This window comes from Neodiprion virginianus, chromosome 7, assembly GCF_021901495.1.
Source record: "Neodiprion virginianus isolate iyNeoVirg1 chromosome 7, iyNeoVirg1.1, whole genome shotgun sequence".
Classification (NCBI taxonomy): Eukaryota; Metazoa; Arthropoda; class Insecta; order Hymenoptera; family Diprionidae; genus Neodiprion; species Neodiprion virginianus.
In genome coordinates this window covers 17,756,147-17,784,114 of record NC_060883.1, presented here as the reverse complement: position 1 = coordinate 17,784,114, position 27,968 = coordinate 17,756,147, and the positions used below count along the sequence as shown (strand labels likewise).

At 34.1% G+C, this 27,968-nt stretch overlaps 1 protein-coding gene across 1 annotated transcript in view; it reads right to left on the bottom strand.

The window, feature by feature from the left end:
- The window catches only part of LOC124309652 (sodium-dependent transporter bedraggled), a 40,660-nt gene extending 12,912 nt beyond the window's left edge, over positions 1 to 27,748 (bottom strand). The window contains exons 1-3 of the mRNA XM_046773498.1: positions 27,690 to 27,748; positions 25,063 to 26,182; positions 18,987 to 19,796 (exon numbers count right to left, since the gene is read on the bottom strand). Coding sequence (XP_046629454.1) covers positions 18,987 to 19,796; positions 25,063 to 26,159 — 1,907 coding nt within the window. The 5' untranslated portion in view covers positions 26,160 to 26,182; positions 27,690 to 27,748. The remainder of the gene's footprint in view (positions 1 to 18,986; positions 19,797 to 25,062; positions 26,183 to 27,689) is intronic.
- Positions 27,749 to 27,968: the final 220 nt, after the last annotated feature.

Here is a 27,968-nt window from a genome sequence, read left to right as displayed (position 1 = left end):
GCGCTCTTATTCATTCGTCTGATTGTGTTGTTTTTGGTTTTATTTTTACTTTTCATGCTACACGTTTCGCTAACTCCAATAAAAGTATCAGGCGAATCGATACCAAAGAAAATGAAACGACGAAAAATGACAATAATAATAATAATAATAATAATAATAATAATAAAAAAAAAAGAAAATAAAAATTTGTCATAACGTGAGTCACTGTATGGTAAAGAAGGAAATGAAAATATTCGTCTACAGATCGTGCAAATCAACCTTGTAATTATTCGTCGCGTATAGTATAAATATTCATATAGATTTGTACTGGACGGTTCGCGGATTCTTTGTCACGGCCGTTGCTGGTATAAACGGAGCAAGTATAATAATAAATACAATACATTCACAAATACATCAGACAATTTGGGGAATCTGCGTCTCTGTTTTCTGGTTTGTTTGAATGTTTGGCACATATAATGACGGGGAATAAAATTACGGAGTCGGTGAAAGAATTTTTTATACCCCAAAATCGCAATCCAGTATTTTTCAATAACGATAATATAACGCCCGGTACAACGTATTGTTATTATACAAAACATATAATAAAAAACTGTAGAGATACAATTACCGATCAACGATTTTTATCGTACGTGTTAAAATTTTTATTCGAGAAAATTTTGCAATGTTAAATTTTCAACAATTATTGATCAGATTTTCGACAGAGAGATCTGGATCTTCTTGAATAATCGTTAAAAAAAAAAAAAAAAAAAAAATTTTAAATTAACAGAATGTTAGATTTTTTCATAATCATTTCGAAATCATCGACGATTAATTGAAATTCAAAATTTTGTCCTTCATTTTCCGTTACTTGCGAATAAATATTTCACAATTTTTGTATACACCGTAAAGTTTATCGTAAATCATTGTTGCAATCCTCGAGAAAGGTAATAATAAAATAATCACTGTATTGAGTCGTCGAAAATTTTTTAATCAATTTTCAAACAGTATTCTATAACGACGAAAGAATTCGAGGAAAGGGGAAAGTATACGAAGGGCTCTAAATTATCGTGAGCGCAATGTACATAGGTATTACATATGTACACAGGTATATACGAAACTCGACAGGAAATGAAGATATTGATTATTTCGCAGACCGTATAAGGTATACGTAATTTACGAAACTGGCCACTGGAGAATATAACCCTGACCTCTGCTTCATTACACCTCACGCGATCCATAGCGGTCACTCCCAGTTCTTAATTATGCACATAAAGAAAGATTAAAATTAAAAAAAAAAACAAAAAAAAAATCTATATATATATATATGTCGGTCCACAAATTTAGAATAGAAACGGAAAACGAGACGAGGAAAAAAATGAGAATCCGAGTTTTGGCAAATTTTTGTTTCAATACGATTCATTTCTGTTCATTCTCAAATAATTACATTATATTTTGTAATATTTTATTCCCCGAAATGTTTCCATTCCAACTGATGTAATTAACAAAATTTTATTCCCTTCGTTCGGTCAATTTTTTGGTTTTTTTTTTTTTTGGTATGGTGCAAATATATGGAATATTATTTCGAATAGAGTTATGAGAGTGAACAGAGAAAAAAAAAAAAAAAATATCAATGCAAACATGTCGATTGTCGGAATCGATTGATATTTTTTTTGACATTTTTTGTTTTCATTAAAAACTTGTATAAATTATTTTTTCGCCGAAATATCGTCACAGGTTCATTTAAACATGTAATTTTCTGTATTTGGAAGAATTTTCTCTTTGGGGGGGGGGGGGGGCGGGGGGTTACATTGATGCGTTGTAAAATTTAAAGATCTGTTGAACTATATAATCAGTGTATAACAATATGTCGTTATATTATAAAATGAAAGTGTGAAAAAAATAAAAAAATAAATAAATAACAATAAGAAGAATTTGTAATACGTAATAGAAGAATTCTTCGTTGCGGTTTAATTTTGCGTTACTCCAAGTATTTGGAGTATTGATTAACAATTTCGATAAAAATTCAACGTTTTATTCCTGTAATTCTTACATCAATTATACTTTACGTGGAATAAATCTGATACTAATTATGTTAAAACTTTCCTTACTTCATTGATTTACGTTGATCTGTAAGAAACTTTCGTCTCACTGGAAGCCTGTTTATTACCTTTTAGCATTATTAAAAATTAATTTCAGGCGATTAGTATGAAAAATTTGACGTGCAGCGTCGTGATATTTAAAAAATTATTGCATAATATGTATCTGCGGTTTAATATTTACTCTCCACTTCAACAAATTCGCCACATACATATCTTTCATCGAAGATTCACGTATTATTCTGCAATTGTAATTTTATCTTTAAGGTCACGCAGCGCTCCTACCCTTACCGACCGAGCGAACCCTCCCTTTTTCTTAAAACAAGAAGCAAAAGGTTGATTTTGCTCGGACGGTAAGAGTAGGAGTACTACATGAGCTTAATTTTCAAGCCACGATTACGTAATTTCCAAATTTCACTAATATTTTACGCATCCTATAATTAGTTTCAAAAGTGCTATCAAACAATTCTCAAACTCGCGTTAGATAACAACGTGCGGTACCTTCCTCAATATATATTTATGTATAAGGGCCTCTGAAATTACATACCTATGTACGTAAAATAGATATGTGCAAAGTTGCGTATTCGCGATATTGACGAATGTTCAAAGTATCTTAAGAAAGAAAAAACAAACAAGCAAACAAATAATAAACAACAACAGCAACAGCAACAGCAACAACAACGTTACCACAGATTATACATTAGCCTTGATCTGCATTCACGAATGACCAAGAATCGACGGACATGCTCGCACACATACATATATTTATATATATATATATAAATGTTGTGTTGTTGTGTGTGTGTGTGTAATGACGTCACGATCGTTATTGCGCGGTGATGATGAAAAAATGTTTGAGAAAGAGAAAGAGAGAGAGAGAGAGAGAGAGAGAGAGAGAGAGAGAGAGAGAGAGAATACCTCAAGGAAAATAGATGGAATTGATTTCAATGTAAAGAAGAAAAAAAAAAAAGGCAATAACGCCGGGACGCGTTTTTAATGACATGCGGTGTACAAATCGAATGTCCTTATGCATATTAATTGAATGTATCGCGTATGAAAACAAGGCGGAAATACTTTTCAATATGTTACATTCGTGGAGATTACGGTGCGAAAAGGAACGGAAAAAAAAAGAATAACGTTATTTTTTTATCATTCTCGACACATTATCACGTGGTATAAATTAGTAACGTTCATATATCGTTACGTAATATTAGGTAGAAAAAAGTGAGAGATAAATAAACGATACGCTGCAGTAATACAACAATGTTTCGGATATCGTTTGCACGAACCTCGGCGAAATTTCGCGTATTTCATCCTTTTTTATTTATTTATTTGTTTGTTTGTTTCTTTTTTTTTTTCATTCACACATCATATTTTTTTTTTTATCTCGCGTTGCACGTTGAGTCAAATTTACCGTGTATGATACACGATAGAACGCGGAGAGAAAATTGTACGACTTTGTAATGTTTTTCATACCGTTTAGCACGTCTTGCGGTTAATTGCTTCGTCCTTGTTCGTTGCGAAAAGTGAAGAAGAAAAAATGTGTACATATTTATTTGCGTACGTATGTATGTATGCATAGCGAGCTTACGTGGAATCTCGCAAAAGTGAGAAAAAAATAATTTATAAACCGAGTCAGCCGATTGCTGGTTAAAATAAATATCCTGGATTTGTTTATACGATTACCTGTTAACAATAATAATCATTATCATTTCACGACTGTTGAATTTCTTTTTTTTCATTCGAGAGTTTAACATTTTTTTTCACAATCGTTGTGGAAAAAAAAAAAAAAATGTACAGCGACAAATTATTTCTCAAGTTTAAAATTGTCGTTTATTCTCGAGTATCTTCGAAATTCTATGTGTGCGAAAGAAGAAAGAAATAATAAAAACAATACATACGTTTCAATGAAGTGTTATAACGTACGTACATGTTTTTGTGAAAAGAGAAAAACAAAAGAAAACGCAAGGAAACGAATCACAGAAAAGCGATAACGAGACATAATTTGTTGTCGGCATGCTTTTTTTTTTTTGTTTCTTTTTCCTTCCATTTCACGAATCTTTCACATTTTGTAGGAAAAATTATCGATCAATCAACATGCAGTGTAATTGTTATTATTATACCTGACACGCTGTCGCCTCTGACTGTAGTAAAAGTAGTCATAACAAGCAGCTTGATCGTAATTCATCCTTGCTGTTGGACCATATCGAAAATTTTCCGCACTTTATCAGCGTGTCAATTTACAAGTTTTCATGTTTATTTATGTTTTTCATTGTTCGGTTTTTTTTTTTTTTTTTTTTCTTTCACTCCTTGATCGGTTATCGAGGAAGGTAGAAAAACTAGAAATTCAGCAGCGCTGATTTACTGGAACAACACTTTGAAGTTCAAGTCGTCGGAGGATCAAACACCGAGACTGTTATGTAACGGGATTTCTTGATCACCGCAACTTCCATGTATGTAGTATGTGTAATAAAGAATAAAGTGCTGCAGGTGTTGATTAACGATTATCACTTTACATGTGTTATATTATTATTATTATTATTATATGTTATTGTTAGAAAATAACTGGAGGTAAAAGTGAATTATTATTGATATTTGTATAACCTGATGATCGTGGCACGTGTCGATAACGATGAAAATGCTGCTCGAGGATACAAAGTTTGTTTGAAAAAGTTGAAATATTGACCTTTTTTTTTTAATCAATACAAAATCATGTCTCGTTTAATCTTCTTTATTTACCACTCATAAACTATGTTACTTGTTAGTGTTGAAAATAAAAAATAAAAATATTTTTCCGGATCAACTGTAAATTCGTTGTAAGAAAAGAAGAAAGAATGTGACGATTTTTAAACGTATGCACAAAGTTGACCTTATTTTCCGTTACAATTTGCGGAATCAAAGAAATAAGTTCAACTGCGTACTTTGGAAATGTATTTCTGTTTCTTTAAATTTGGACGCGTTTGTGATCCTAATATATATAATATATATATATATGTTAACTGCAGACGAAATGTTTTTTTTCTCTGCGTGCGTGTTTTGAGGTTTTGAGTTTCCCGATTATCTGTTTTTTTTTTTTTTTTTTCTATCTCTGATCGCGACTTGACTCGACAGACTCGCGTCGGTGACTGGAGTTGGATGGTTTGGCGGATTCAGTATCGAGGATGGAATCCGTCGAATTACGCTCGAGAGGAGAAGGAGAAGCAGAAGGAGGAGGAAACCGGCATAAAACTCTCGATGACGATCTCATGATCGTTAGCTGCAGAGATCTATCGAACGAATTACGTTTAACCCTTTTGGAACGTTTCTTCATTCCAGTGGAAATATATTTCAATAATAATTCGTAAAAAAAAAAGTTTTACTCGTTAGATCTTCCTTTCAATAAATGGCTTTTGTCAAAACTTCCAATATCGGTTTGAATGAATAGTTTTCAGCACTCTAACCTCAAAATCGTCTTGAACTTTGTCGCGATTTTTCTTTGGCTCTCGTGATGGAAAATACGGACCGAAATTTTATATAACAAGAGATGAGGCTAAAGTTAATAGCGTTGTCGTAATGATTTATGTTTCGGAAAAATCGTTACTTCACAATTGCAGAATTCTTGTCTGAAATGCATAAAAATCCTGATAAGACAAAAGGTATTCATATTTTGAAAACTTGACTACTTCAAAATCACTATAAAGTTTAAAAATAATAATCCCCCCCAGTGTTTCGTTACGTCAACGTTACTAACTTCAGTCTCATATAACAAGAGTACGTTACGAGTTGTGACACTAAGCACGAACTTGAGGTTAGGGTCGCGTAATGTCAAATGTAATTTGCGACTGCGCATGCGCGGAGTACGGAAAAGACACCTTTAAAGTCCTGGGACTTAAAGATGCTCGTTATTTTCTTAAATAGTTTAGTTTACCTTCTTCATTGCTTTTAAATATGTACTTTACGTAACGACTATAAATGAGCATGAAAAACTCGTAAAACATGCTTGCGTTGTACAAAATATATTGACGTCTGTATTTTCGTTTACTTGTAAGTATATTTTCTAGTTGAAAAAGTCTAGCTAAAGTAGTCGATAATGCAGGCATGTAATTAATTTGAAGTTGACCTTTTGCCTGAACACAAAAAAAAAAAATAAAATAAAATATTCAATTACACGCCTACAACTTTTGATACAGGTTTGGGAATATTCTGAAAATATCAGATATCTTAGTTGAAACATAAAAAATCGAATTGCGTTGAAAAAAAATATGCATACATTTAACAAATTTATTAGTTTTACCGGATTTTCTTTCCAAATTTCTTTACCGACGAATCGTTGGTGAACATTATCTTTTACTATACAAAAATTGATTCGGAGAATTTTGGTTTTTTCGTTTCTATTTTCCTTTGGTATAAAAATTTCTCACAACGACAAGTCATCAGTGAATATTTAAGCTTTCAACATACAGACGAGTTCGTAAAATTGTTTAATCGTTTGATTGTTCACTTTTCACTCGCGTTTCCCGTTTCCGTCAGCATCAGAAATTGTATTGAAATATAAATTTTATTTTTCGCCATCTTTAGATTTAAAATGAAAAAAAAAAAAAAAAAAAAAATTGAAAATAAATAAAAAATTATATTTACAAAGCTTAAGCTGTTTTTTTTGGGGGGGGGATTTTCTTTGCGCGCTTTTCCACGACTAGCAGTACAACTGGTCGAATAAATATAAAAATAATTGAAAGACTTTGGTAATAATACGACAAATTAATTAATTCTTACCAAACTGCATATTAAATGTATTAATTATATAATTCGTATATTAGTCTGACGACGAGTCGACTTGACAGAATGAAAATGTGAAAACGGTAAAACTGCACTCGGTGATTTTCACTCCAGAATGCAGCCGAGAGTTTCTGCGGCGGTGCATCGATGCAGTTTTCAAGGTGCATCGGGATACTAGGAGCGCAGAAGTGGCATGCAGCTAGCAGCTTCTCCTACATTATGCACTTCTGGCGCAGCTTGCAACGGCTATAAATGCAACGCACTGAGGACCAGATGCCTCGAGTTCATCATACGGGACTTTTAGAGCGATCGTATTGCGTTTATATAGCACTTAACTTTAGGTATATATTACATCTGTATGCTATATCGTATGGAAAAAAACAGACTACTTTTTCTTTTCAAAATTCAAGTCGAAAATATAAAAAGTTAAGGACCTTGATTAACTTTTTAAAGGGTAGATTTATCACAAAATGATAAAAGACCTTTTTTGTAGAGAGTTCAATTTACTACAAAAATGCGGTCTCGTCTTATCGGTACGTTAATGCTTTGACGTGTTATAAAATTCCAAACTTAAAGACAACAAATTCCCTATGTTATTTAAATGGAAAATAGAAAATCGCGATTATTCACCTCTAAATATTAATTTTAAAGCTGAAAATTGGACAGCAGTCTATTTTCGTCGTTTGGAACAATATTTTCGAATTGAATTTTGAAAAAGAGAATAGTCGATTTTTTTGACACAGTCTAATGTATTACATATATTTTTATATTTAATGAATATCGTTGATCAAAAGTTGCATAGATAATGCATAATTTCGAAGATATATTAACATTACAAATTGTATAATGTATTTCGAGCGAAAGATGCTTCAAAAATCAAAAACTGTAAGATCGTCAATCAACTACAAACCGTTTGTAATAACATTATAAGAGTACATTATATCTATCGATTATCGATATTTCAATTAATAATCGATTGTGTATATAAAAGCGTGATAACAAATTGATTAAAAACCTAGGAGTTTGACTTTTTTTTCAAAATTTTCTACCAGATAATAACAAATTGCGATCATATACTGTAATTGAATAATAATAAATAAATAAATTGAACGATGAATATTTTACAATATTTTTCATACAACGAGAAAAAAAATATGCTGTGATTATCTGTACTTGAGTCTTGAAGAACTTATTTCGGAAAAAAATTGATCATTTTGCTAAAATAATTTTTAATTTTATAGGTTTTCTTTACTATTTCAAAAATACACGATTCATTTTCAGTACCAATCACATCAATTTATAAGTTTATGACGCGAGAAGTTAAAATGACGAACATAAGAAGTTTGCTCAATTGCAGCGGTTAAAATCGAAATAACCGTTACATGTAGATATTTACGTGACTCCATTTTGAAACCTGTATAATACATTAGATTTAATCTGCGGTCGCTCGTTTAATTCTTGTGTTTATTTCATCAGTTTGTTCAAATTTTGTTAATCGAAGAAAAATAGGGGACAAAATCGTCAAATAAAATTCGCTCCTACATTAATACCGGTAAAAAGTTTTATATTGTCATAGAAAATTTACAAATTCGATAAAAATTGAAAAAATCGTGAAGCAGAAATAGCTGTATTTTATAAATTCATGTCAAAGTCTTATGAAAATGGGACTATGATTCATGATTGTAATTTCCGAAGAATCTCGAGTATCCTTTAAAATAATCATTATAATACTAATGAGGATAAAAAATGGCTGCTGGACGCGATTCACGTTTTTCTTATTTTACCACTTTTTTTTTTCATCCGCTATAAGTGACGAATTTTATGCGATTTGTAAATTTACCTAACGAATTAGGTATAATATGGAAATTTCAGGATTTCTCCATGTCAACCATCATAATTATTATTATTCTTATTATTGTTGATGTTGTTATTTTTTTTTTCTCATTAAAAAACTGTTTTATTCATTAGTTAACCGTTTTTACGATTATTCGATAAACTCTCGCCCGAAAAACAATGACATATAATTTAAATATCGATTATTCAGGTGCTTCGAGTCGATTTCCATACGTTTTGTACGAACTTGTAGGTATAAAATAAAAAGTAAACGAAAATCATTCATTTCAATATTCGCACGCCTTGCCAAACAAATTCAACAAGTGTATCTAACTTTTGAGTACCGATAATATTTGTCTTACAGTTGTATAAACAACCAACGCAATTCTTCTTTTTCCTCTTCCTGGTACGCTTAACTTGGCGAATTGCGGTGATAAAATTTATCGTAAAAATATACTGAGTAGTATATATATATATAATATAAACATATGGTCCATTCTTTGTCAATTATAAAACTTGAATTAACAAAAAGTAGTAAAATATTATCATATTTATTTCAGATTGTTTTCTCTCAAACAATTATTCATCCGAGTGTTCGATATTTTGTGTTTGTTTTTTTATTGTAGTTTCACAACTAAAACAAGAATTTTTGTCGATTTTTCATTGTGTTGAAAAAAAATAGAGAGGAATTGCGAAACTTCGAATTGAAGGAACAAAATAAAAAATAAAATAAAAAAAACTATTGAACCGCAATTGAGAGAAATTTTATCACCTGTAGAAGCAAAGAAATTATTAACCGTTTTCACGGTAATTTTAATTTTCTTTCGCATCATCCAAGAATGAGTAGATAAAAATCGTTATTCTATGCCTCATTATGCCGATTATGTCCAAATATGTCGGAAGCGGCGTCAAATTGACAAATTAAGGAAAAAGAAAAAATTTCATAAAAATTCCCTAGATACCGTCGATAAATAGAATTCTTTTTTTATCATCAAGAAATTATTTCACCAAAATTCCCCAGGTGCCGTCGATAAGTAGGATTTTTTTTTTACAATTTACCAATTCGACTCCGTTTCCGACATATGAGGACATAATTCGATGTAGAATGTTCCTCGTTGAAGTGAAAAAAATGTTCTTTTAGAAATTGTATTCATTTATTCGTTTAGAAATAAAGATTTCTTCAATCAGTTGGGCGAATGTAAAGGATATGAAAAATTGTTCTCACAATGTGTAATTAAAGACGACTAAAGTTTTTTCCCTGGTTTTTGGAAATCTCACGAAATAGGTGAGACGAAATATGAGCACACAGCTTCGGGAATTCGAGAATGAAAATAAAAGGAAGAAACTGATCGAAGTGAAAAATAAACGTGGTTAAAAATACGCGAGATGGAGTTCGCGCGGAATGATCCATAGACGAAACATAATACATATGTTGATATTCTAGTCGTGTTCATGAACGCCGAAGGCATTAACGCCAACGCTAATGAGTATGATCTTATACAACGTGGTATGGCTACCTATGGATATATTAACATTTATTCTTCGAGACTGCGTAATAAATATAGTCCAGTAAAAATATGTTTGAATTAATTAATGATCGGGATATGGCTGCATTTCTTGTGTACGGGATTATCGACGCTTAGGAACTAAAATATGAAGTCATTTTTGAGCTGCATAGCCGGCGTTTAGAGAAAACAGCAAAAGGTTTTTTTGCGTTTTTCTCATAGAATGCTATCGATAGATGAAAAATGACTTGATCATCGTGTAGAGCGAAAAATTCTACATCGAATTATGTCCTCATATGTCGGAAACGGCGTGGAATTAACAAATTAAGGAAAAATAAAGTATTTCATAAAAATTCCCTAGATACTGTCGATAAGTAGAATTCTTTTTTATCATTAAGAAATTATTTCACCAAAATTCCCCAGATGCCGTCGATAAGTAGGATTTTTTTTTCGATAAAAAAAAACAAAAAAAAAACAGCAGAGTTTAATCATTTCGAAGATTTTAATTGTAAAAACCTTGTCTCAAATTTCATAGGTATATTGTACAGTTTTGTTATTCGAAATTGATCGGATTTATATTCATCACAGACAGTATTTTTCACCATCATTCTTGCAAACGACGTATATTTCTCGGGATTTTATTTTTAACGCTTTTTAGTTCATGTTCCTAACTTTTGAATCAGACTGTAAATCCCGTTCAATGCGATGATCGGAATGATAAAGAGGCGCTCGTAATTTGGCCAAAACTATGCGGATGTTAATTCTCCTCAGTCGAAGGCCAAGATGTTGAATCACGTGTGCAAATATCCGATGTGCGATTTATATTAACAATAAGTTTCGAGGATTGTGAAACGAACCCGAGGAAACTCCGTTGTTTTTTTTTCTGTTAAATTTCTTCAAACGCGAACGTAAATTCTTTCAAATCCTAACTGTAATCAAATTTCATTCTCCAAGTATTAGCCACTTGTTTTTTTTTCTTTTTTGCATCGATCGATGGAACGTATTTTACAATAACACGTGTTTAATTTTACATGAAAACCGTTCAAGTCTAATTGAATCTCGGTGTAAACAGGTAATTCAAATTTTAAACAAGATGTATAAAAAAAAAAAAAAACGTGAAGGTCAATTTTGTCGGAGAAAAAATACATCCACGATATTTTTGTTCGAAATTAGTGACGCGAAATATTGTGTTTTTTATAGTACAGCTTTAATTACAATTGCAATATTTCTTCGATTTCTATATATATTTCTATATATATATATATATATATATACATACAGCTATATTATATAATGAAATACAATTAATTGTTATAGATGTAGAGAAATATACCGTGAGAAACTTGCAGTATGGAATTTTATACAGCCAACATAACGAGTTTACAATATTAAAGTAATTAGCCTGAAACGAGAGAAAAATTTCTTGCTCTTTCATTAGAGACGTGACGAAATGAAATAAATAAAATTAATATAACATGAAATTTCCACACAAGTTATACAATCGTAAACTTAAAATTTGTCAACCGAAACAATCGTATAATAAAATTGTTAAATATTTCAAAAATTCGTCAGTTTTTAATCTGGATTATTTCTATATAATTTTTTATTCATCTAATTATTTATTTTCTCCTCAAAGTTAGGATTTTAGAAAAACTTATGTATTACGTATGTTTATTTGTTTAAAAGAAGTAGCTTCGTATAATTTTGCTACAAATTTCGCAAGTTTCAATTTTGAAAAAACAAAAAGGAAACAAGAAAAGTAAATAAATAAAAGTGAAAAAGGTATGAAACTTTAGCGAATAAATTTGTCTCCGTTTCCACGCGATGTTACATGTACCTGAAACTCTGAGTGCACGGTGAGTATCGGAAACCGAGTGGTTTCCCTGTTGGATAAAATTTCACTTTACTGAAACCGCGACTAGAGTTTCAAAAATAACTTCTCAATTTATTCTATACCCGTGTATCCAGGGACGAAATCTTCTAAAATTACTTGCGAACGCTTCTCACCCTAAATTTCAAAGCTCAAACTTTAGGAAAATGAAAAAATTTCTCAAAAAAAAAAAAAAATCATTTACTTAACGACAATTTTAAGTATAACAGACTAATTACAATGAGATGTTAATTTAACAAGAAGTTGCAGACTAAAAATGTTGTACAAAAATATTTCTTCTTTCTTCGTTTACTGCATTTTCGTACATCTCTGTTTGGTTATATTTGTTGGTGCGGTCGATGACGCGGTAAATAGATGACAGTTTCAAAGAGAAATTTTAACTACTGACACAGTTGAAAGGTATTTTATATATTTTTTTTTCTTTTTACCGCTCGCAATTCAATATATTGACGTTTATGTTGTGATATTAAATATTTAACGATTTATTTGATAGATAATTAAGCCAGTTTTAGAATCAAGTCGAACAAACGCTGAAAAAAATCGATTTGAATAAACAACGCGGTTGTTTACGAGAGCAGAAACAAAAAAAAAAAAACATTAAACCGGTTAAAATCAACTGTTTATCGCAATTGAAAAGAAGGATTAAGAGAAGAAGGATTAAAACCGGCTGCAAGTGTCTGTTTTTGTTAAAAAAAAAACAAAAAAAAAAAAAAGAAGATTGTCTTCATAAAATGTTTAAGTGCCAAAGGCAATGTTTTATTTTGTATTTTAATTTGGAAAACCAGGCAATTACACGGCCGTTTTTAATTCTCCTCTCCGATTTATTATTATCCTCCCATAATTTAGACCCGACTACTCTGGCTAATTAACCAAAGCACTGAAATTCGGTATCAAAGCTTTTCTACATGTATATCTTGTATGCGTTTGTAACATACTAAGCTCCTTAAATAACTTTTCACCACAAATAAGTTTTGAAAGATTATAGACTTATCATAAAATGATAAAAGACAGTATTTGTAGAGCGTTCAATGATTATTAAAAACATGTCTGTGAATTTTCTGTACGACGCATCGTTAGCTGATTAAAAAAATCGGAATGATCAAAAAACCATTTTATCACGTGTTATTCGTATGGAAAATAGGAAAAAGTGCGATGCGCAACATCTCGGTGTAAATATTAAGATCCAAAATTTTAACAGGGGTATTTTTGTATGTAAATGAAACTTTTTAAACCTGTTTCGAAAAGAAAAAAATTAAAAAATAAATATACAAACTGATTCGTACGTATAACGTGTTGTATAAAGCGCGACACATCGATCGAGAAATACGGTCACTTAGCTCACGTATTTAGGTATCGTAAAGAGCCAAGCCTCAACAACCCGACCTCGCGACAAAAAACTAATCAATAAAAATTCGTCACATACACACAACAGCCGCAAAGTTTTATACATGTATACATGTATGTGTAATAGGTACATATATAATATGCATACAGTACGTATGTAAAGTTGTAAAGGTGAACAGGTGCTCGATTTATCCGTAAATAAGTCCTCGATTATAATTGTTAATATATTTGTTACGTCATGTAAATAAATGAGTAATTAAATGTAGCTTTATATAGTATTGTAAAGATTAAAACGATTAATTCGGTATTATTACAATTGGGTTAGAATTTATACGATAAATTTATTTGGATCAACGCGTTTGTGGGTATATATGGAGCATTCCACGTCAAATCGAAGCTTCATCGTCCTGACCGCCTGGGATTTGATGAATAATTGGTTTTTTTTTTGGTTTGCTTTCGGTCGAAAATGATAACTCTGATTTTTCGAAATTTACCCGACATTTTTTAAAAGTGTGGCGACCTCGTGAATTGAGGAAATATCTTTGACACGAAGGTGGAGATTTTTAAAATCGATGAAACTTTTTTTTTAAGATCAGGGAATTGAAGATAAATTTTTATGTCATTGGTGGAAAATGGTGTGAGAACGACGAATATATTTTTGTTAACAATCATCGTTAAAAATAAATTCCAAGATATAGGAAATTTTTTGTTTTTTGCAAAACAAAAATTGAAAAATTATAATATCATAAGAATATAAAATAGTATAACTCTAATGTAGCTGGCTGTACAAAGTTCAAAGTTTAAATTCAAATGAAAGAAGAAACGAATTTTCACCAACTGAAAGTATTGGAAAAACGAAACATTAACACGGAGAAAAACATAAAGATGATCAAATTCTGATTCGAAAGTTGTAAATTTAAGGTTTTGTTACTTAGATAAATGTATATATAACTTATGTATAATGTGTATGCATATTTAGAACGAATAGTATTTCTCGTTGAAGATCGAGTTTTCTTTTAGTTCCAATTTTGTTCACATTGTTTAAAATTAAATTCAATTTTTACGATCAATTTCGGACAAAACTTTTAACTCTCGCATTTTTCTTTTTGTTTTTGACATCATCTACACATATAAACGATATTCAATGTATACCTAGACAATAAAAAGAGAATCCATTATTCACTCACATAAATTGAAACAATTTGATTACAAGCTCTCACAATATAATTATATGCGTAGAAAATATTCGGTAAATTTTTCGTCGTTTTCTCGATCACAAAAAACCTTTCAACCAATTAAACCTGATTGAAACAAATTATCATACAGTTGTATAATTCAGCGAGTATTACAAGGAGCCTGATTCGAAGCAAACGATGACTTATTACAATCACGCAGAGCTTTGCAATAATCTATCAATTGGTTTTTTCTTTTTTAAACTAATCAATTGATGAGGAATAATCTGATGAATCGTTTTTTCCATTAATTTATTAATCGGCCCTTTGAAAATTCATAGTTTTTGCAATTAATCGACATTTATCAATCAAACGAGTTCTTCTCAAACGATCGATCGACCTTTTAGATTAATTTTTTATTCCATAAATCGATATTTACGGGAATTTGAAACTTTGCGGCCTCTTTGCTTCAAAAAAAAAAAAATAACGTTCAGATACGAATTCACGTCTTACAGCAAAGAAAAAACAGTTTATCACCGTTGTAAAAAAAATTTTGCTTCGATTAATCGAAGTCTAAATTAGTTGAAAAGAAATTGCTAATCCGTTCATTCAAAAAAAAAAAAATCCATTACGGTGTTTCTAACAAGTGGTGAAAAATTCGTAGGGCAAATACGAGTGTTCGAAAAGAGAAGAAAAAAAATTGAAAATATTTTTCGGTACGTTTTCAGGGTTCGTGTAACTGATCCGGACGAAAAAATTTCAGTAAAATCAAAAAATCTTATGGTCAACCGTTTATTCGGTTGGCGTGGAATGCACCATATATACTTGAGGTTTCTTTTTTATCACAGACACTGTGGCAGACTGAAACAGCAATGCCAATGTTAGACACTCGGGCAAAAACTTTGAAACTAACAGCTCATAATGCTAGATCGTTGGTCAACCTGTCGGCCGGCCAAGATCATTGGAAAAAGGAAAAAATATCTGTACCGGATGTTACGCTACGGTACTCGTGCGTGTCTTGCCTGTATACCTATACATACAGCTGCTAATGCCGCCGGTATCTTATAGACTCGGTTTTGAACTCACCATTTTTAATTTGCGGTTGAAACATTTTTTTTTTTTTAAACTCATTTTTAGGACTACAAGCATCACAGCTGAAATTGTAACATCGATTTGTTTGGTTTCTGTTGTATTTTGTCCATTCGAGAAATTTTCGTTACGGAATTATGCCGGTTTTAAAAAAATTTCGGAAGAAGAATAATGAATTTTTTTTTTTTTTACAAAATTTGAAACTATGGAAATTTTCCAACACATACAATTTGAACGATTTTTTTTACACGAGTTGTAACAAACCTTAAATGAAAATAATTTAATATCTATACCACTTGTAATAATCGGGACTCTGTGAAAATTGTATTTTGAAAAATATATCTATTCAGCGGGTATCGATTTTTTTTTTTAATCCCTAGGCAAGAAATGAATTTATTTAAAGTGTAATAATCGTGTTAAATAAATGTTTTAAAAATCTATATTTCAGGAAATTATTTAACAGATTTTTGAATTCGTGATAGTTAGACACTCAGTCGTTCGATTTGTTCCAAGTTAAGGATTTTATGTAAGGTATGTAATCTCAGTCAGTTCTTAGATCACCTTCCCATATTTTTTGTCTTTTCTCATTGTGACGGTTTTTCTCGCGTTTCACGCCACCGACTAACAAGTAAAAACTAACCAGATGGACTCAGCATCTACATCATCTATATATATATATATATATATATATATATATATAAAAGTATATGGTGCACATATATACATAACTATATACAATCCATGTAGTACAATACAAAGTAAAATGCGTCTGTTATACAGATTTTCTTTGTACGTCACTACAATAAGGATATAAAATTAGTTGAAACTAACCTATAATGCCATATTATCTAAAACTGTTTTACCGACTAGCATAGGTGGCGCTTTATAAATATAGCTGATCTAGGTTCTCCGTATTCCATGTTTAACTTTTACTTAATTTTCTACGCGCTGGTGTTGAATAAGCTCATGTCAAAATCGCGTCATGTTTATTTCTACAATTTTCATTTCGTTTCTAAATAGGTCATTCTTCTTATAACGACATTAAAATCGATATAATTAACGGATCGATAATAAATGAACCATTGCGTCAAAAAATTTGACAATAATAGCACGAAAAAGAAAAAAAAAAAAACAAACGAAGTTTCACAACATCTAAGAAGCTATTACAATCTTTTATTTCGATGTTATGCTACGGAGGTGTGTTTTAAAGTGTTTTATGTATTTTCATAGAACATGGAAAAACTTTTTCAACATTATAAACGATGAAACGAGCTTCTGAAAAATGGATAAAACTTTAGCAATAATTTCTTTCACTTTCAAATTGAATAAATACGATTATTTATTCTTTCAATTCTAGCTTACAAATAATATCCGTCAATATTAAGAAGCTGATCAAAGATGTAGTAATTTATTGACTCAACTTAAAGGTGTGTTAAAACTTCACTATTCTTTCGGCATTACCTTGTACAGATACGGTGCCTTGAAGAGACAAAGAAAGAGGAAATTAGGCGACGAAGAAGAGATAACGAAAGGAACAACAATCGCGTTATAACGCGTAACAGTTTGGCAATCGTGGAGCAACGGTATTCACGTTCATTCGCCGAGAGACTTGCGTAAACGAGAAGAGTTCATGGTTCGCGGTACCTAGTCGCACATAATGCGTGTGCATGCTTGTAAAAATACGCACACAAACTTGAATCGTTACTTTTAACGACCCTTTCCTTCCGGCGAATGTTAATGCAGGGTGAAGCAATCCACTTCATTATTTGCATATACATATATTATACAATGTACGTTTTTCTCTTCAATTTTTCTTATAATTACAAGTATTATAAACATTTATTCTCGGAGTGAATATAGGATTTATGGACGCGTCAAAGTTTTTCAAGTTTGCAGCAATTGTATATACATATAGTAGAAATTTAAAGATGGATGAAAACTCCGGAATTTTATTGATAATTTCTTTCAAAACTTTCTGTCTTTGAATTGCTTATAAATATATAACTTATTCAAAGTCGTTCCAAAGTTGCGAAATCGAGGATACTTTTCGATGTTTTGTTACGTTGGCGTTACTAATTTCAGTCTTGCGAATTCTAGCAGTCGAGAAACAAGAATATAAGTCAAAGTAAGCACCTTTTGCCAAAGATTTTTTCTCGGGCGGGGATGAAAAAGTAGGATCGTAACGCGGTAGAAGAATGCCACGTAATATAGAGTTTACATAAACGCGAAAATGCAATTCCCAGAGTTTAAAAAATGAACTAATTACGTACGTCGAACTTTATAAAAAAGGTTATAAAAATATAAAAAAACCAAAATATATACACTGTTTAATATAAACAAACAAGGGAGGCCAGTAGTCAAAAGATTATCCACAATTAATTTAGGTTATTAGTAATATGATTAAAAATTTTAAAGATCGTTTGAACGTTATAATAATTACTATATCTCGTGGAATTTTCTAGAAAATCTGCAAGAAGTTTCTACAATTTTTCCGAGTTTTAAATGATTTTTACCACTTCGCTGGTCACCCAGCTGTCTATCTACAATAATTTAATTGCCATTCTATATCGAGTTTTCTGTGAAACTGGCGCATTCAACGCCGGCAGATAGGCAACCGAATTGACGTTAAGCCACATTTCGACGTGTCCGAATAAAAAAATGTATCACCTATTGCCTATCTACTGGCGTTGAGAGTGCTAGTTTCACAGAGAAAATTCCCGGTATATTGCATATAAATTATAATCATCCTTACTGTTATGACATAGAATTTTACATGTAACATTTTAAAATTCTACGGATCAGATTTTCACTTGCATGATTCCGATATTCCGGCTTTTTCTTAACACCAAAACGACAGATGCGCGAAAATCTTGAATTGTCGAATGGTCAAAACTACAAACGTTTATACGATATGCGGCAAACGCTTAAGTTGTGATCATTTGGAACTTCACCCTATTTTGGAGATTTAACCATTCGGGCTTCTGACTACTAAGTATTTTCACCATTCGGGGTTTCGACTATTAAGTATATTAACCATTCGAGGTTTTGGCTATTAAGTATGTTAACCATTCAGGGTTTTGACTACTAAGGATTTTAACCATTCGAGGTTTTAAGTACAAAGTATTTTAACCATTCGTTTCTTTGACGATCCGAAATCGCGTACACCTTGCCAATCACTCAAATATTCCAGTACCTAAATTCAACCATTCGATCCCTACCACCGTTCATCGAACATACAAGGTTAAACTAAACCTTAAAAGACCCCCACTATCGGGCCACAAGCAAACCCCCCCAAAAAAAAGTAAAAAAATTCAAGACTCACCTTCTGACGGACCCAGCGTGCTGAGGAGTCCCCGCAGGGCTGGAGGCGGGGCTGGTAACAGTGGAGGCGGCGGAGGAGGTCGAGCAGGAAGTATCGCTGGCAGTAGCCCCAGACTGGAGGCTGTCTCGCCTGGCAGGGTTGCCAGCTCTTCCCCGGGACCTCCCGCCGGGAAGTCCGCCCCTGCCAGGGGCGGCGGAATTGGGCCCAACGAGGCGGGGGGTGGGGGCGCTAGCAGGTCGGAGGCTGACGGAGGCGGCGTTGGTCTGTGCGGCGAGGATGTCGGGAGCGACGAGGGCGATGTCCGGGAGTGAATTTGGGCCCGATGGGCCCGGACGGAGCTCCGCTGCCTCCGGAAGGCGCAGGTGGCGCAGCCGGCGCATCGAGGCGCGGACCCAGGAGGTCGGGCCCCCGGGGCCGGCGGGTGGAGGCGGAGGCGCGGGACCCGCGCCCGAGACGCTCGGAGGCTTGGCCGCCGGTACGGCAGACATGACTGTACTGCCGACTGAGCCGCGGGACACGTTCCCCGCCGGACGCGTGCGCTCGAGGCTCGCTGAGGCGGCGGAGTGGGGGTTGGCAGCAGTGGAGTGGGGGGCAAAGACGGTAATTCCCCCCTCTATCCCGCCGCCGAACGACGCCTCCTCGTCGTCATACTTCTCCGCTTCCATGACGCGACGCGCTTTCGTTGACCGCGACGTCTCGACTTCTTCGACCCACGACCAATCCACCTCTGACGCTGACGAGGATGACGACGACGAGGATGATGACGTCACTGAACCAGCGTCGTCTCCACCTTCTTCCGTTTTGCGGCTTCTGGTGGAAAATTTTTCTTTATTTACAATGCACATGTGCGCAGTTTACATCTTTTTTTTCAACTGTTAAGTAAATTTGCACGGAGTTATGGATATATGTATAGGTATTATGATTTTTAGGGATTATAAGAAGCATTCAGACAACGAGAAAACTGTGAAAATTTCTTTTTCGAAATTAATCCTATTGCAAATTTCAAGACGAGAGAAAAAAAAAGGCATAGGGCCGTGTGATTAATCGAATAAACTTAGATGTCGATTGATTGTTTTTTCACGTAATCGATATTCGAAGGAGAAACAATTTATTGAGAAAAGTCCGATCAATCTTTCATAATCGATTATCCGAAAAAGCAATTTAATTGAATCGTACAACCCTAGACTGTTATCTTAATTTAATTTATATTTGCATTTGATAGAAAGAGACCTGACTGTGCCATGCGTCAGGTAGAGAAAGTGTTGAAACAATGGTACCGTCTGAAAAAACCGTTTCAAAAATATCCGGTAACGTTATTTGTGTCAAGGACAGTGAACGCGAATAAAACGATATCCATACTGGATAACAGAAATGAAACTGCAGAGGGAATTCGAATATCACGAGCTACGACATCGAGATTTTAAGAAAAGCTTCGACGCACGTATATAATTAGAACGTTGAAAATGATTCAGAACTGTGGTATTTTTTTTTTTCAAATCCGGATCGAGTGTTTTTAGGCTTATTTTGCTCATTTGTCAAATTCCCGAAACATTGTTTATGAAACATTTTATAAATCTAGCGTATAATATGTATGGTATACACTGCTGTTCCCACGAGCAAAACTATTTTTTACGAACATCCGTTGTACCGCACTAGTACAGAAATCTATTTTATCCACTGTACAGATAACTTGTATTTGTGAAAAAAAATTATATAAAAAAAGCGATATCTCGGAAATGCCTACGCCAATATTTGTCTAATTTTTCAATAATCACTTTACAATATATCTCGATTTAGGTAAAACAATGTGCGGACTAAAGTGACAATTGGTTTCGTATTTAGATATATTCTATATTTCAGAGTGGTAACAAGATTACTTAACCTTCACGCAAGTGTGTGAAATAAAAATAAAGAAACATGTACCGTATCATAATTATTTTTGGCACATATAATATTTCACCGTCTATATACATACACGTATAACAATCTGCACGTTTTCACTTCACCGAAAGATCATTAATAATCGCTGCACTCGCGGTTCTCTCACAGCTGCTTATTATTCGAATGAACTTGTATTTAATTTTACAGATGTCTTTTAAGATCCATAAAAGTGAACACTGATCTCAAACGCGTGGCAAAATGTGACAAACCAATCGCTCTTCGCATTGTGGAAATGAACTGATTGGGGTTCCCCTTCTATCTGGCGCGATTACTTCGTCTGTCTAACCTAAAGGACTCATCGCTAAGTCACTGCGGTCTGAACCTTCACAACCCGTCATAGACATAAGGAATATGGCACAAAAATATTTACCACACTGCGTACAATGGCCGTATGACCCACCCACTTCCACTGTATGTGATATACCCGCATGATATTGTCGTTTTATCTTTCTAACCGCGAAAGTGTTCCAGTTTTCTTACAATCAGTGGTTCTTATTCACTATCGTTGATCGTTTCGCGCTCCCTCTGCAACTATGAATTTATGACATCCCCTCCGTGGCACTTTCTTTTTTCAGAACTTATGACGTTCCATTAACGCAGTAACAAAAATAACGGTTGAAAATTGAATTGACTAGTAAGAGTGGTGGTATTGATTATTATAAGAACAAACAATCGAAATTTGGTTGCTGTACCGAATTCATTTTCCACACCGAGAGAAATTTCTTGACTTTTTAGTTGTTGTATGATCCAGTACTTTGTCCCATCATTTTTTACCCATAAACGAAAAATACGTTATTCTGAGTAGAAAGTGAGAATTAGTTTTGTAACAATAACCAGATAATCTAGTTTTTGGGTTATTGTTTTTCTTTGGTTATAGCCACTCGTGTCATATTTTTATCTAACTGTTAGGTTGAATTGATGCGATTGGTTGTCTGAAAATATCTAGGGCATTAAACGCACGGATTTAGTTTTGTAGTAACCTAGAAATTCAGTACTGCCAACTGTAATCTCACTACTAAATAGTTACTCGTATCACACTTTCTTCGAAACTCAAAAATATTGGTGAACCGTTATTGTCGCGATACCCGTTTTATCAAATTTTTTCATCGATTATAAAAAATCAAATACTTTCTCCTCTTTTCAAATAATAATTCATAATCATTTCACCAAATCGTTGAGTTCTCAACCATTAATTAGAATTCCCGCCAAGAAAATAAGCATCACATAATTCAGACTTTGAGTTATACATACGCCTATGAAACATTGAAGAATTCTTCAAATATTTATCATCGCTGTAACTTTTACACATCTTGAATAATGATTCATTCGTATATAAATTTCCGGCATTCTTATAGCTATAAAAAATTTCTTTGGAACTGATGACTTTTTCCGATTTTCAAATAAATCATATTATAATCAGAATAACCAAAAGGAGGGAAGGGGGGGGGGGGGGAGGGGAGAACTTACTAGATTGCCGATAGGGAATATCGTTATTTTTTGTAAAAATTTGATAGCGCATTTTTGATTACAAATTGATTACTTTAAATATAAATACATAATTAGATTTAGATATTTCTCACTAGATACTCTGATAAATTTGAATCTTTATATTTCAGCTGCAATATATATATATAGATAAAACTATGCACATTATATACGAACTAGGAAGTATACTTCCTGCAGGACCCCGCCTTAATTTGTTGGGGAGAGTATAAGGTAGGTGCAGCTATGTACAATAGTAGGCATATAATTTAAGTTCACTTAATATACAGGGTGTTCCGTGCCAATTCGACCAAAGTTCAACCCATAATCTACAACTCGAATATTCTTACATAATTTGAAGAAAATTATTTGATTGTAATTTGATTCTAAAACGAAATTTGATATCTTTTATTTTCTACATTTTTTCATGCATTCTATGCGTATTAATTATGCGTGCTGAACTGCGTTAGACGATAAGTAAAGTAGAATATTTTTCACAGATGTTTTCAAAGATGAAGCAACTGCTTTTTTCGAAGCCGTTTATCTTTTTTTCGATACGACTGAATTTAAGAGATTCCAATGAGTGAATTTTCTCCAAGTATAATGATATTTTTAATAAATTAATCAGTTCCTTTACACAGTTCCGATATACATTTTTCTGATATATTCATTTCTCTACGCGTTTGTTTGAAAATTATTATTCGTCATCCAGTTATTGACTGCAAAGTGAATGTATAAAAATTGTCTGATTAAAAAGATTGATAAAAATACTATATACTGTTAAATAATATCCATTTGACATATTAAGATTGGATTATGCATTCTTCCTTACCAGCAGAGATCGACTCGAAATTTAAAAATCGGGCGTAGTTTTTGAGATCGTTAAAATAGGAATACCGTGATACTTTCATTGAAACACCCCTTGGTTCAAATTTGTAATCAGCGCTCACAAATACCACATATTTTCAAATTTCTATACTCAAGTGACCGGACACCCTGTATACAACTTACGTAGTATGACTAAAGGCAAGTGCAAGCCGGCCTGACTGACGCATCTGTTGCACTTCGTTACACATCGGTGAAGTACACCGGTGCTGGGGGTCGGTGTGTAATAACGCGCACGTGGATATTCTGACCGAATGAGCATTGGGGGGAAAAGGGTTTGAGCAAGGGTTACAACGATTCAAAACACCGCACGAGATTTTCGTCAAAATTGCCAAGCGGACTATAAAAAATTGGTGCACGGTAGAAAAATAAATTGAACGACGAAATATATATTGAGAAAATTTGTCAGGTTCTTATTCATCTCTGTCCTGTCTCTGCAGCATTTCTCATTGTGTCACTCTTCTATTTTCCACTTGCACCGTTCCTACTCAATTTTACTTCTTAACGTTTACAAACAAATCGATTCAATGTTGGTCAGATACATGACCATCTGTGATTAATGTACACTTGGGGAGAATGAATCTGAGACGGATAATTTTTTACACTAGACGGTTGTGTTGGCAACACGGAGAAACCTGCAGCGCCACAGTCGGCCGAACGCGAAACAAATTCAATCTCAACAAACGTAACATAACCCGTGACCGTCGAATCTAACCTTAAAATACGTGTCAACCCAACAAGTCATTATCCCCGCGGTATTCTAAGGTTAGATTCGACGGCCATTGGTTATGTTACGTTTATTGAGATTGAGTTAGTTTCGCGCTCGGTCGACTATGGCGTCGTAGGTTTCTCCGTGTTGCCAATATAACTGTCTAGTTTGAAAAATTAGCCGACTCAGATTCATTCTCCCCAAGTGTACCTACACTTTCTGACCACTTTATCATAAAATTCTGTATACTTCAATCTGAATTTCGATATCTTCAATCACGGAAATCTGATATTGAACAAGATTTTTGAAACAAGTTTGAATGCTTGGCACACACCACAATGTTCGAAATCTAATGATCACGTACGTTAAATCAACTCCGTATATGTTTAACCACTTGTGGACATAACCTTGGACTGCGAGTAATGAATATGGCCAAAACTGGATCAAATCGATGGCCATAACTGGTATAACAAGGTGGACGAAACCGGAACGTTCATCCTGATTCTGTTATTTGATTAACAATAAAACTGTGGTAATAAAAAAGAAGTGGAATAGTACCAAAGAGGATAAACTGTCTAAAAATACTGTATCCAAATTTGAAACAAGTTACCGACCGAAAACCGGTTGACGTTATCGTCAATTAACAATATGCTTCCGAATATCGATTGAGTTTGATGAAAGATAAGAACAAGAATGGAAATGAAGCTCAATACACACACACTTTCGAATAAAGCAAATGGTTGTTAAGATACAAATTCCCAAACCTGACCAAGCACTAATATTGTCTCTTTCATTGGTAAAGTAAGTGTAACAGTTATTGCCACGTGTAGATGCAATTATTGAACCTTCTCTTTTACAAAATTATAAATTCACGGCAGAATTTGTGAATTTCTCGATGACTAAAACCAATTTCTAGAGGGTTAGACACTCCAAATTTATTTTTTGGTAATTTTATAACTAATGATCAAACAAATACAACCGAAAAAAAAAGGTCAATAATTCTGACAGGGTCAATAACTGTTACACAAGTATCTAATAGAACGAAAAGCACGAACTCACCTGAGGGAGCAATCGGATTGTTGGAAAGCCGTGGATCCACGTGAAGTGGACGGCAGATCAATGGGATCGAGACCAAGGCTAGTAGATCGTTGGGTCCTGGTACCAGTATCATCATTGAATTCGCGACCGGCGGCACCTTCGCTCCATGACTTCCGGTCCTGCTTGTTAACGGTCCTCTTAACGTTCCTGGCCCCGTTCCAGAGGACCATCTCTAGGCTATCAGGTCCCGATTTTTTGTTGGAAAGCCCAAGAGACGTGCGCAGAGAGTGAGACTTGACGAGACGTCGAGTTTTCGGAGCTACATATCCCAGGTCAAAGGCAACTGAGGCTCGCCGAGGCTTTCCGGAAGCGTTGGAAGGCGACGAGGCCTCGAATCCAAGGTTTTCGAAGTCTCCAGATCCTCGCGAGGTCCGTCTTATCAAAACCTCGGCGTCGTTTTCGGGCCCGGAATTTCCCAAGACATGTATCGAATTCGACGACTCGAACGTGTCCCGCCCGAAGCTGTTTTCGCCCGCAAATGAGGTCGAATCCAACGGGCAATTAACCGTCCGTAACAATTCATCGTCCATCAACGGACCCTCGGACGAAACGGACTCGTTCAGGATCCCGTCCTCGTCATCCTCGTCTTCGAGCTCTGCCAGGAAGTTGAACGCGTTCGTTATCTCCCTGGCCTCGAAGGACGCGTCCTGGTCCTCCAGGTCCTCCGGACTACCGTCGACGGTGTCCTCCGCCGGCAGTTCGAGGTTCTTCGTTATGTCCTTGACACGCTTTATCGTGTCCGAGGAGACGACGTCGATCCGCTTAGCCGCTGGAACGAACTTGTCGTGTCCCAGGGTGACCAGCACGTCGCTTCCCAAATCCTGATCCTGCGGGTCCTCCTCGCTGATCGACACCGCGGACTGATCCACTTTGCCTCCTTCTGAGAGGGACAGCTTCTCCTCCAACTTAGGGGGACACACGTCCAACAGGTGCTCGTGCTCCTCTTCGAGACCTTCTTCAAACGACAAAGGCGAGCCTTGGCTTCGTCTGCGCGATATGCAGACTCCTCTTATACCAAGGTCGATCAAATCACCATCGTCCAATTCAGTTCCAGCCATTTTGTAACCGTATCGCGCAGCTCCTTGAAACAGAAAATTTTACACCTTTATTTAGAATTTAGATCATAGCTAAATAGATACAATTACAAGTGCGAATGTGGTCTAGGTACCAGCAAATATCTGTTTGGTCTGATTGTAAGTCGCCAACACTATGTTTTCTCATCAGTCCGAAGTTAGTAACGTTAACGTAATGAAACGTCAAGTAGAAAATCGTTGGTGCTCAATTTTAAAACAATTTCCAATGAGTTGGCCTTTCAAAATAAATGTATGTTATGTTTATCATGGTTTAATAAATCTCGGACCTTGCTGAAGGTGCGAAGTAACGATTTTTCCTAAGCATGCATCGTTAAAGTAAAAACGTTACTAACTTCATTCTCTTGTTTTACGTGAAAAGCAGCGCAACGCATATTGATCTGTTTTTTTTTTGCTTTTCCTTTAAAACGTTTTCCGATAAAACGGTTCAAAAAACATCCAGCATTGCTATTTGCGCAAACGGTAATTGCTAAAGACACTTCTACCGTACTGATAGAAATTAATCTGAACAAATTCTAATATCACAAGTTAAGATATCAACAATTTGATCAAAGATTTTATGATTGGAATGTTTAAAGTTATTGAACTCTGGTGTTTTTGATCCGATTCTAATGTTTTTCGGCTTATTTTGTTTAACGTAAAGTCCTCCAGAGATCGTCGGAAAAAGAATGTTTACAAATAATTATATCCGTTTCTGAAAGATAAAAATAAATTTGTACAAGTATTTACTGCGGAACGGATATTCACGAACAAATTAGTCTGTGTGTTGTAAAAAAAAAAAACTGTAGTACGGCATTTCTTAAAAGTTTTTCGGACAATCTATGGTGATCTAGTCAGCGAGGAAAATAGGCCGAAAAACATCTGAAACGGATAAAAAAAAAAAAAACACCAGCGCTTAATCGTTTGGAAGTTTTGAATTATAAAACCTTCCCTGAAATTGTTGATACCTTGTTTCGTGTCATTCGAATTTGCCCAAATTCGTGTCGTTTCATTCGTGTTTAAAAAATCCTCGGTGAAAGTAACATTTCTAGACATTTTTTCAACGGTTTTTTTTCCATTTCCCAACTTTTCACAAAGACTATGCTTGCCATTCATTCTTAAACATCGGTTTATTCTTGCATGAAAATCAAATTATAATCGTAACAGTTGTAAGGACGAATGGTACTAGTAACTACACCTAACTAGAATACAGTAACGAATACTGAAAAAAAAAAAAAAAATAAATCAATGAAGACAGTTAAGAACTGTAAAAATAACCACAACTAAACATTTTTCTCGCTATATTTTTTTGACGATACAGATAAACGTTTTTAAACATTCTTATACTCCAAGTCTGTTTACAGAACCATAATTACAAAATAGTAAAAATTAACACCGTTGTTATTAAAGACTCCGGAAACCCGTAAAGAAAAAAAAAAAAAAAGGAGAAAAATTGAGCGAAAAAAGACAACAGCAATAGGAAAAAAAATAAATAAAAATAAAAATCAATCCACTTACCGGACTTGAAAATATTAACAATAAATTCACGAATATTCGAAGAAGCGGTCGACCTAGTGTTTTTTCTCGTATACATGACTGATATTCGAATATATGTCTGACAATGAAAGGACGCACTGCGCAATATTACTAGAGAAAATGTAACTCGAACGAAAGAAATGTAATCGTTCGATCGGTGTTTTCAAATTTCGCACCGACTCGTAGATCGATTTCACGTTATGATATTTTACACTTAAAACCGCGAACGTCGCGCAACTTTCCTGCGGTATTGAAACTTAA